The 12,542-nt window shown below is 39.9% G+C and overlaps 1 protein-coding gene across 7 annotated transcripts in view; it reads left to right on the forward strand.

Moving 5' to 3' along the window:
• Positions 1 to 12,542, forward strand: part of ccdc88ab (coiled-coil and HOOK domain protein 88ab) — a 98,712-nt gene that overhangs the window by 33,364 nt on the left and 52,806 nt on the right. For all 7 annotated transcript variants that reach the window (XR_015852503.1, XM_088351560.1, XM_088351564.1 and 4 more), the window contains exons 4-5: positions 4,920 to 4,989; positions 11,475 to 11,533. Coding sequence is in view for 6 of the 7 variants with exons in the window: in XM_088351560.1 (XP_088207686.1) it covers positions 4,920 to 4,989; positions 11,475 to 11,533 (129 nt within the window). In the remaining variant the exon portion in view is untranslated. The remainder of the gene's footprint in view (positions 1 to 4,919; positions 4,990 to 11,474; positions 11,534 to 12,542) is intronic.

Genomic DNA, 12,542 nt, shown 5'->3' on the forward strand with positions numbered 1-12,542 from the left:
AGCTTTTTTAACACTACATTTAGCTAGCACCTCAAATGTAACTAAATAATGATCCGAGATAACGGTAGTACACGGTAACACCATAATGTTTGAGGTTAAAACTCCTCGAGTCAGAACCAAGTCTAGCGTGTTTCCATCTTTATGGGTTGGCAAATCAACCAGTTGATTAAAACCAAATGCATCAATTAGAGACCTAAACACAATAGTAAGTGAACTGAGTGGGGAGTTCATATGAATGTTAAAGTCCCCCATAATTATAATTTTGTCTGCATAGGTTACTAGTTCAGACAAAAGTTCAGCAAATTCGTCCAAGAAAGTTGTGTATGGCCCAGGTGCGCGATAGCTAGTTATTACATAAATTGACAAAAGAGAGGACCGCATCACAAGAGCCTCAAACGCCTTGTAATTATTAGAGGTACGAGGATTAAATTTGAGCGATTTTTCAGAAATGAGCGCGAGACCGCCACCCTTTTTCACCGTGCGTGCTATATGGCTACTCGCGTAGTCAGGGGGTGAAGCATAATTTAGCGCTAAATACTCATCACAAAGAACAATACAGTTTATAATCACGATTAATGTTATCAACAAGTAAAGCTTTAGGAGCAAGCGATCTAATATTTAAAAGACCAAATTTTAGCTTTGCTGAATCATTTGACTTAGCTGAATTCTTTGTAGTCTTTGTAGAGATCGTCAAAAGATGTCGCCTTTGGGGCGCTTCGTGAGCGTTGAGTGTAAAGCGTCTGTTGTCCGGCGAGGAATGAATGGTGGAATTTGTCACATCCTCGCGTCCTTCTTGCTCCTTTGACTTCGCACGCTTCACACATCTGCCCGCACGGCAACCACGCTTATGTTTTCTGTCTTTACGGCGCCGTTGTCGTCGTTTATTAGGAGGGATAGTTGTCCACAAGGATGCCGGATCTCTTTGAAGTTCGCTCGGTATATCATAGGCGGTGTAAAAAGTGCCAGAAAAGTCAAAATTTAGACGCCCACCCAACCGAATAAGTTCGTCCCTACTGTAAGTATTTTTGGCCACGCATGTGTCCAAAAAAGAAAGCAAAAAAGACCAGAGAGAACGGCAATAAATAGAAGATTAGCTGGAGAGCAACTAGCCGCAGCAGCATCCAAAAATAAAAATAAAAAGGTTGTATTTTGTTATTTATGGTGACATTTCATCACTTAAACCAAAGGTAGATAGATAGATAGATAGATACTTTATTCATCCCCGAAGGGAAATTCACATTTCCAGCAGCATCCCTGAGCTGAGAACAGTACAATAATAAAGCCAAAAGAATGCAATATACAAATACCCAGTGTGACGTGCAAATGCCCACTGTAGCGTGTTATATAGAGTAACTAAATAGTGCTACACAGAATACATATTGCAGTAAGATTCGGTAATATCCAATGTAGGTGGTGTGGTTTAATGTGGGCCTTTACTCTGCCGGGTGGAGTTAAAGAGCCTCATGGCATGAGGAAGAAAAGATCTCTTCAGTCTGTCCGTAGTACAAGACAGTGACAGCAGTCTGTCGCTGAAACTGCTCTTCTGTCTGGAGATAATGCTGTGTAGTGGATGCGATGGATTGTCCATGATTGACCTCAGCTTTTTCAGTGCTCGTCTCTCAGCTACTGTTGTTAGGCTGTCCAGCTCTTTGCCCACAACAGAGCTCGCTTTCCTAGCCAGTTTATTGAGACGAGAGGCATCCTTCTTCTTGACGCTGCCTCCCCAACACGCTGCCGCATAGAAGAGGGCGCTTGCCACTACTGTCTCATAGAATATTTTCAGGAGCTTTTTGCAGATGTTGAAGGAGGCCAGCCTTCTGAGGAAGTAAAGTCGGCTTTGCCCTTTCCTACATAGAGCTTCTGTGTTGGCAGACCAGTCCAGTTTGTTGTCCAGCTGCACACCAAGGTATTTGTAGGTCTGGACAAATTCTACACATTCTCCCTTGATGGTTACAGGAACCGGGTGAGTTCTGGTTCTCCTGAAGTCCACCACCATCTCTCTGGTCTTGGTGGTGTTTAGGTGCAGGTGGTTTGCGTCGCTCCATCGGACAAAGTCCTGAATCAATTTCCTGTACTCCTCCTCCTGGTGTCAAACTGCATCCCAAAAGGGGCACAGTTGTGTATTTTTAGGGGTACATTTATCACACCTGGTTTATTTGCAAGGTATGCATAAAGATGATTGCCTATTTTTATTTAAATTTAGTTATGTTCAACAAGGGTAACCTCCGAAACACGCCGAGTTCTGGTCTTTAAGGACTGGATTTTTACACGAGACCAATACAAACACTCCTCAAGCAATCAAATTCTACCACTTTTTCGCTCTGTGGTCATGGAGCTCAATTCCAACCATCCAACAATTCAGAGGTTGCTAAGATGCTAAAAAGAGTGTAGTGTAATTTCACACTCATGCCAGATTGTCTTTATCCATCTGTCGTTTAAATGTAAGTGGGGCACAGAGTTCCTATTCTCTTATGCAATCCACTGTTTTTAGTTATTTTTGTTTTCTATTTAATCCGAGAACCTGAAAGTATTTTAGATACAAACAGAGTTGTGTTTGTTATTATCTGCATTATGTCGCCGCCACGATTCAATGGCAGGAAAAAACAATATACAACAATATACATAGTCTAATCAAAAAACACGGTTTTAATTTTTCTTTTCGGGCCTAATAAGTAGTTATAGTAATTTAGTCGGCTATTTAAGCTTTAGAATGTTTTTATTTTCATTGTTTCATAACAGCATCCACGTCACTACTACTTAGTTCACAATAGCATCTGATTTTACTTAGGACTTGGGAGTGTTTCTTTGTCACACATGAAGACTCCATCCCATTTCTCCCCCTTCCCCTATATTTTTACTCCTTATCTAACAAAGCACCCTCACAATGTCACAAATGTCAACAGGCATTTTAAGTACCTTGCTTGTCTCCTTGAATAAAAGTCAACTAGTCCATGTTTTTTAAATTTATCAATATTATTATTATTTTGTACAGACCCCCAACTAATCACTCTTGTCAAATAAAACATTCAAATAAACCTTGTATCAAAAATCGGTCCCAATCCTCTGCAGAGCATAGAGTGAGGTGGAATATTGAAGGACACAAGCCCTTGTGCACAAAGTCAGGTCAGTAGAATGCCCTAACTGCTCCGTAGTAACGCCCCTTTGCATGACTTACCAGTGAGAATAATTGTACGTGTTTATGTTGTGTTGAGTTCTCGAACGTAAATTTCTACAGAGGGCGCTTTGAGCCAAAAACCTCAGACAGAAGTGGTTGTAGGCAAAATGAGGAAGAATTAACAAAATTAAGTGCAGTCCTTGGCATGAAACATGGTGCCCCCCGTGGCAGACGTGTTTGCTCGCTCTAAGCGTGCTTGCCGGCTTTTCGCTTTTATACTCTTGTGTTCTCTTTTTTTCTTTGAAAAATACCACACATTGGTAACATATACCAGGCAGGAACGACTCAACTTTGGCAACCCACACAGTCACCTGCTTTTTACAGACTTTATATCACCCGAGCTACAAGTCATTGTTTGCTCCCGTGGCTACCACCGCCACCCCCACGAAGGGCCCGCTGCACCGAGGTTGAGTGAGCAGGCTGATCCGGGGAGGGTGCTCCCGAGACGGTGACAGAAACGAGGGAAAAGGGCAGGGCTCCATGTTAGGCTAAAAGTCCGAGCTAGCCGACCACCGCTACCCAGCCTCCTACTCGCTAATTAATGTGCGCTCACTGGAAAACAAGCTGGATGAGCTGTGAACCAGTATTTCATCCCAAAGTGAAATAAGAGAGTGCTGCGCCTTTATTTTCACCGAGACCTGGCATTCGGACAAAATACTGGAGGTCGCCATTCAGCTACAGACTCGCTCCATACACCGAGGAGACCGCACTGCAGCAGGACCAGACAACATCCCTGGCCGTGCTCTCAGAATATGCGCCAATGAGCTGGCAAATGTTTTTACCTCCTTCTTCAACCTTTCCCTCAGCCAAAGCACAGTTCCCTCCTGCTTCAAGACCACAACCATTGCCCCCCTCCCAAAGAACACCCCACTCACCTGCCTGAACGACTACAGACCGGTAGCACTCACTCCAATAATTATGAAGTGCTTTAAAAAAAGTAGTTCTACCCCACATCCGGAGCAGCATCCCAGACGACTTGGACCCCCTACAGTATGGCTATAGGAACAACAGATCCACCTCAGATGCCATCGCAGCTGTTCTTCATATTTCCCGGTCCCACCTGGAAAACAAAGACTCCTACATCAGGATGCTTTTTTAAATAAACAACACTGAAAGATTTGATGAAATGGGAAGAAACTGGATATCGCTTTAAGTTTAGGCAAGAGCTCACAGATGTTGGCTCCTGACCCCAGTATGGTATTACAATGTGAACCATTAAATGGCAAATGGTTACAACTGGAGGTAAAGCTCTGGCAATTTTCTGACATGAAACATTCCCATTTGCTGAACATCTACCTTAAAAAACGGAGGATAACTTTGTTTGCAGTTATATGCCAAACTAGCAAGAAGTAGTCCACCCTGATTCCCTCTCGCATGTTCCACCCCTATCCTATGTAAATGTGTCCTCACTTGGTATTGCCCCTTCCTCAACTGACGTACGTTCAAGTCAAGTTTAAGCCATTGAGAATGTCAACATTCCTAATGAAGGAGCAAGTACAGATTATTGGTTTCATCTGACATATCCAAGACTCTAGTGTTAGGTAAATAAATTCCTGATAGAAAAACGACATAAACATTAAAAAAAAATTCTACTTTTATTTTTGCATTACCGAGTGTTTGCATAGTGTGTATTTATTTCCACTTTTCTGCTTAAGATTTTTGTCTTACATTCATAGTTTTGAGAATGCATTGTGTGTGCAAAAACTACCCTTGTGTCTTAACAACCAATTCTCTTCCTCTGCAGGATACACTCCAGCAGCTGGTGATTATGCCCTTACCCAATGTGCTGGTCCTGGGAAGGAACCCACTCACTGGTAAGCTTACCGCATGTAACAGATTCATCTCTGATCAATCCATTAGGTTAGGAGTTAAATTTCAAAGACTAAAAGTTCACCCATCGGTTAAACAATATTTTTACAGCTTCTATCTATTTGTGTCACGACAATGCGCCGATATAGCAGCTTTCTTTTTTTCTGGGTCTTTGATGTGTCAAATGAGCTTTCCTCCTGACTTTGAGATGTCTTTTTTCAGCCATTTTCCCAGAAGTGATTTGGTGATTACGATTCCTGCTCTGTGCTTCATATTATGTCAAAGGGCCTGAATAGTAGAAAATAAAATGTTTTTGTTGTTTTGATCCGTTGAACCTAAAGGGGGACATTGGATATGTCTCAAGTTATAGTGTTAAAGTTCATGCTCGCATGATAGTAATTGTTTCGACCTCCAAGGCGATCTATATTTGCTACTTAATATTGACGTTTGACTCTTAGGAGGCTTTAGTAGTACTGTATTGAAGAAATGTTCTCTTTATATGGTAATAATAATAAGTCAAGTCAAGTTTATTTGTACAGCCCTTAATCACAAAGAGACTCAAAGGGCTGCACAGATCAAAGACTATTGCAAACTATAGACTATTATGACACCATCTCTCATCTAAAACCTACATGAGGGCAAATAATACACATATCATCAACGTAAAATATAGGTTATTAATATGCTATAGAGTAGAAGTGTGTTTTAAGCTTAGATTTAAACATTTCCACTGATGTTGCAGATTGAATCTCAGGGGGAAGAGCATTGCACAGCACCAAACAAGAATTCATACAGGAGTAGGTAATTTTGGAGAAAACGTTACAATTAAGTAGTAAACACAATATGTTTAATACTGACGAACGATAATAGATAAGAATAATTATACATTGTATTTCAAAGCGCCTTTCAGGACACCCAAGGTTGCTGTACATACTGGACTGTCTCAGAAAATTCGAATATTGTGATAAAGTTCTTTATTTTCTGTAATGCAATTAAAAAAACAAAAATGTCATACATTCTGGATTCATTACACATCAACTGAACTATTTCAAGCCTTTTATTATTTGAATATTGCTGATTTTGGCTTACAGCTGAAAAAAACTCAAAAATGCTATCTCAAAATATTAGAATACTTCCTCAGACCAAGTAAAAAAAATAATTTTATAACAGCAAAACTAAATCAAACATTTGAAAATGTCCATTGATGCACTCAGTACTTGGTTGGGAATCCTTTTGCACGGATTACTGCATCAATCCGGCGTGGCATGGAGGCAATCAGCCTGTGGCATTGCTGAGGTGTTATTGATGCCCAGGATGCTTCGATAGCGGCCTTCAGCTCATTTGCATTTGTAGGTCTGGTGTCTTTCATCTTCTTCTTAACTATACCCCACAAATTCTCGATGGGGTTCAGGTCAGGGGAATTAGCAGGCCAATCAAGGACAGTGATGCCATGGTCAGTGCACCAGTTACTGGTGGTTTTGGCACTGTGGGCAGGTGCCAGATCATGCTGGAAAATGAAATCCTCATCTCCATAGAGCTTTTCAGCAGATGGAAGCATGTAGTGCTCTAAAATCTCTTGGTACACAGTTGCATTTACTCTGGACTTGATGAAACACAGTGGACCAACACCAGCAGCTGACATGGCTCCCCAAACCATTGCTGACTGTGGGAACTTCACACTGGATTTCAAGCAACTTGGATTTTGCTTTTCTCCAGACTCTGGCGCCTTGACTTCCAAATGAAATGCAAAACTTGCTTTCGTCTGAAAAGAGGACTTTGGACCACTCTGCAACTGTCCAGTGCTTCTTCTCCAAAGCCCAAGTCAGACGCTTCTTCCGTTGTCTTGAGTTCAGAAGTGGCTTAACCATGGGAATACGGCTATTGTAGCCCATTTCCCGGACACGTCTGTGAACTGTGGCTTATGATACCTGGACTTCAGCTTCAGCCCACTGTCTTTGAAGCTCCCTCAAATTCTGGAAGCGGCTCTTCTTCACAATTTTGTTAAGGCTGCGGTCATCTCTCTTGGTTGTGCAGCGTTTCCGGCCACATTTTTCCCTTCCAACAGACTTTTTGTGGATATGCTTTGAAACTGCACTCTGTGAACAGCCTGCTCTTTGAGAAATTTCTTTTTGTGTCTTACCCTCCTGGTGGAGGGTATCAATGATGGTCCTCTGGACAGCAGTCAGATCAGCAGTCTTCCCCATACTTGTGATGTAGTTTACTGAACCAAGCTGAGTGTTTTTAAGGCTCAGGAAACCCTCGCAAGGAGTTTCGAGTTAATTAGATGATTCAGGTGATTAGTTGAATAGCCTACTTGTATACTTTTTCATGATATTCTAATATTTTGAGATAGGATTTTTGAGTTTTCTTAAGCTGTAAGCCAAATTCAGCAATATTAAAATAATAAAAGGCTTGAAATAGTTCAGTTGATGTGTAATGAATCCAGAATGTATGACATTTTTGTTTTTTTAATTGCATTACAGAAAATAAAGAACTTTATCACAATATTCTAATTTTCTGAGACAGTCCAGTATAGTTGGACACAACAATGAATAAAGGGTAAAACAAGCAAAGTTAAGTAAAAAATAGCAAATAAAACACATTAGAGGTAAAAGGGGTATTATGTGAGGCAAATAGTCAAGAAAAGGCAATTCTGAAGAGGTGAGTTTTGAGTCTGGATTCGAAGGTGGACAGGGTCACAGAATTTCGGAGGTCAGGGGGCAATTAGTTCCCAAACTGGGGGGCAGAGCGGCTGAAAACTCTGCTCCCCATGGAGCTGAGGCGTAGCGAATGGGAGGAAACATTATTTTTTATTAATGTGAAGGAAAACTGTGTGTCTCATTTGCGGCGTGGACCTTCCATGGTACTGTAATTTCCCGCCCGGCAGCACAACACAGAGAAGGCCCGCGAGCTAAATGCAACTTTGGACAAAGAGCAGTGTTTTTTATAAGGCCGGTTAAAAAACTCTCAAAAAGCAACCAAAGCCTCTTTCAGAGCCACTCAATTTAGATAAAGAGGAAGAATGCATTTTCAGACGGAGAAGTTCTTAAAGAGGCAAACAAACAAGTGACAATGTCGTTGGTTGCAACAGTTCAGTGCCATTGCAAATGTGGAGTTAATATTGTAAAACTGTTAAAAATGTGTTACAAAGTTTAAAATATATCTCATCTCATTAGCTCCACCGCTTATCCTCAGTATGGTCGCGGGGGTGCTGGAGCCCATCCCAGCAATCATCGGGCAGTGGGCAGGGGACACCCCGAACTGGTTGCCAGCCAATCGCAGGGCACACAGGGACAGACAACTCGCTTGCTCATTCACACCTAGGGACAATTTGGACCGGCCAATTCACCTGAAATGCATGTCTTTGGAATGTGGGAGGAAACCGGAGTGCCCGGAGGAAACCCACGCTAGCACGGGGAGAACATACAAACTCCGCACAGGAAGTCTGGTACCTGGATTTGAACCCACACAGGAGGTTCCCAAGACCTTAGAACTGTGCCGCACACGCGCTAACCACTGCGCCGCCGTGCTGCCAGTTTAAAATATATGTTTTGTTTTAATTGCTGCACATTTAGTAATTAGTAGAAATGTGATATTAGATTTTTATTTCATTTTAAGAGTCCTACATAATTTATCATTTGTACAAAGATGGTGCAGAGTTCATGAAAACTGAAACTGATGATAGCGTCTTGATTTCCTGCAAAATGTTCTGAAACTTGTTATTATTTTTCTTTTATTTGTTTCCTTTTGAGCATTTGTAATTGAAACAATTGGAAAGGTAAAGAAGAAATGAAATATTTAATGAGGAAGTTTATCTGTTTCCTACCTTGTTGAATCATTCCGAATAACTATTAATCAATAAAAATCAGTTCTCACGTAAAATATCAGTAAGATAGAAAATTAAATTAATCATAATTAAATCCAGATTCTTGTTATGTGTTATTAAGGTGCCTGTTGCTCTCAGCCTCAAAAAGGTTGGAGACCCATGTTCTAGACACTTTTGAGGTGTGGAGTTAATTTCCATCTTGGAATGCTTTTGCTTCACATGCAATTTCTGGGTAGACTTTAAATGGAAGTTGGATTTAAAAATAATTATTAGTAAGGGGGTTGCTCAGAGCAAGTAGACAGAGATATTTAGGTCAAATTCTGCATTATTCTTTATTCTTTCAACAAGTCACTTGGAGCACAAATAGCCTGGCCCGCTGGCTGCCTACTTAGTCATTGAACATGTGGCTCTCATTATTTTCTTGTCAGTGATAGTAGGGGGCCATTATGACCTAAAGGGGGTTGACTCCTGAACAGTGGAAACTTACTGTGCCACCCAGAGGCTCCCGAGTAAGCTTACTTTCAGACGGTGGGTGTGTATTAGACGGGTGTGCTTGCATGCAAATGCCAACAGGCATGCACAGTAACTCCTTTGTATGGTCATTCTATAGTCAACCATTTTATGTATTTGCCCTCTATCAATGTTGGTCTTGTTTTGTACTGACACAGTGCTGAGTTTTGCTGGACATTGTAGGCACAACTTTGATAATCTAAAACACAAAACTGTTACACAAAATTTCGAGCCAGTAGACTGAAACGAATTTTACCACCATTTTGGGGACTGTATTTTTTCCTGTAAACCTCTAGTCTTTTTCAAACATTTATATTTCCCAGATTGTCAAATTAAGAAGTATAATAGTGGGCCAAACTAATTCAAAAAGCTTAAATAACCATGTACACTGCTCTTGTTCAACAGTAAACAGACAAAATTCTATATGTCGTGACAAACCACCAGACCAATAAACGAGTCCTAGGGCTTGTCCTAACAGTATCCAGTCTCCAATGAAACTTATTAAAAGTTTTCCATATCAACGTGTATGTATTTGTGTGTAACGAGTACTCGTGTATAACGCGCAGTCTAAATTTTGGACCAAAAAATTGGCATGACATTATGTTTCACTTTTTCTCAGTTTAAACTATGCACTTAAAGTTAAAAAAGTGAAAACATGCAGCCATGATAAAAATCATTAATTGGTAATGCAAACTTCGACCTAATACCAACATAAAATGTACAGACGCTCCCCTACTTACATCCATTTGAATTATGCAAAATGGTAGATACGAACATTTTTTTCGTGGTGTCGAAAAATATCCGGACATTGCTGTAAGTTAGATTTTGTATTGTGTGCACCTTTTCCCAAGTAGAGGACAGTGCTGTAGTGCTTCTTTCCCCCTCGTGGCACTGTGAGAGGTCACCCAGCATAGATAGATAGATAGATAGATAGATAGATAGATACTTTGTTCATCCCAAGAAGAAATTGGGCTTCTACTTTCTAGTTCTCGTGTAAACACACTGCACTGTATCTCTAGTACGCTAACAATTTTGAAATTTTTATGGTTTAATATCTTGTGCATCCATCCGATATCGTTGGTGTGAAGTGTAAAGATGAGACGAGCTGTTTATTTTGAGGTGAAAGTAGAATAAGAAAGCTTGAGGCAGTTGAGAAAATGGTTGGATCCTTTTTTCCACGGAGGAGGAAGACCCCTAACTCTTCCAAAAGTAAGTTAAATTTAACTTTTTTTAGTCATGTCATGTTTATTTATATAGACCTTAATCACAAAGAGTCTCAAAGGGCTTCACAGACCACATAATGTCAATGCTTAATGTGTAGCTTTTTTTTTTCAGCACTATCCTTTATCATTCAGCCTGCTTTGTAACGTTATAGAGCATATTATTTTATTAAACGTTTGTTTCTTTCAAAACAATACAGGTAACTTATATAAGCCTTAAACATACTTATATAAACCTTAAACACACATTCCATACAAAATATAGCACTGAAGCAACCTACAAACAAATTCAACTTACAAACGATCGTCCAGAACCAATTCATAAGTAGGGCAGCGTCTGTATATGGTTGTGCGTGGTCCACCCTAAACAAGCAAGTCATGAAGCTCTGAGTGACTAATTTTTCTGGGTAATGTGGCAATTGTAGAAATAGCTCACAACTTGTCTTAATGGGTACACTTGAAAGACAGTGAGTCAGTATTCTTGAAGGTCGAGCAGGTAGATGATTCATTAGAAGCAAGAAAGAAAAAAATATTTATACATCGAGAATTCATGTGATTGCAGTCTTATTGTCTACCTTCTGTGCGTGTGATAATTTGTTGCCTGCTTTGTCTTGCTGCCTTTCATCTCTTTCCTGCAACATCTCCTTTCTCTTTCATTCTCCTCTCTCGCTCGGCCATTATTTGTCAGTGGCTGCTTATCTTTACTTGCCTCACTGCAGAGCTAAATCCGTTCTTCGTCTGAAGCGACATTTTATATGGAAGTTTTTGCTCATCACATTCTGTGCTTAAAGCGACGTTTCTGGTAGTCAGAAGCGACGAAATAAAACTATTTCATTTTCTTGAGAAGTACACATTATGATTAGGAACAGAAATACTTGCCAGATGAACGATAGGGGGTTCATTCATTAAAAACATTTTCCTTTATGTTCTATAGAGAGGGGTCTGGAAGAGATGAAGAAACTACTGCTGCTGCTCCTGGGCTGTGCTGTTCAGGTAGGATTGTCACTTTAATGTCATTCTCACAAATACATATTTTTGTGATCAATTATTTTATGGATTATATATTGATTCTGAGAGGGTTTCTGGGGTATTAGACAAAAACCAGGAGGTGTCTAAATACCTACCAGTTTTATTTTTTTAACTCAATTCATTTCAAAGTACAGAGAGGACGAAAATTGCGTCCGAATGATTTAGCAAAAGGTAGATGTAAGCAAATCAACATTGTTATTATTATACCTGTCATTAATTGTTTTAATTGTCATTATTCGTGACTGAATGATATTAGGTGATTACTAGTCAAGTCATGTTTATTTCCCCCTATCCTCCAGACCGGAACATAGGGGGAAATTAAATCTGAAAGATATGAGGGAGCAAGTCCATGCATGATTTTGTATAATACCAACAGAACCTTAAAATCATATCTTAAGCTAACAGGGAGCCAATGCAGGTTAGCTATAATCGGGGTAATGTGATCAATGTGATTACTAGCCTTATAGAGTTAATAGAGGGGTAAAACTTAATTAATCTGGTAGTATAAAACAGTGATGAAAATGGTGATGATGATGATGATGATAATGAAGAGACCGTGTATCAACAGAGCCAATGTAAATATGTATATTCGAGAGTTGTTAGTTGTTTGTAAATACACAGAAGGGCTAACTATGGGACAGAATTATTAATGAGGTCAAAGGGGTAGGATATAATAAGCATATGCTTTTTGCTACTCCCTTTCGAACATTGTTTGTGTTGTATTTTGTTTTATTTCGATTTGTTGTTTTGTTTTTGTTTTGTCATGTTCGAAATAAAAGTTTGATTTATTCATTTATTCATTCATGGCGTAACCTATAGTTTTCAGAAGCCTCATCTTGAGTGCCAAAATATCATTTATTTATTTTTTCATTCTAAAAAATTATTATAAACAGTTCATCAGTAATTCTCAAGCCTCTGGGAATTATTTCAGTATGTAAAAACTCACCGTTAGATGGCAGGAGTTACTTTGAAC

Source organism: Urocampus carinirostris, chromosome 13 (genome assembly GCF_059441175.1).
Source record: "Urocampus carinirostris isolate Australia breed hairy pipefish chromosome 13, RoL_Ucar_1.0, whole genome shotgun sequence".
NCBI classification, from domain to species: Eukaryota; Metazoa; Chordata; class Actinopteri; order Syngnathiformes; family Syngnathidae; genus Urocampus; species Urocampus carinirostris.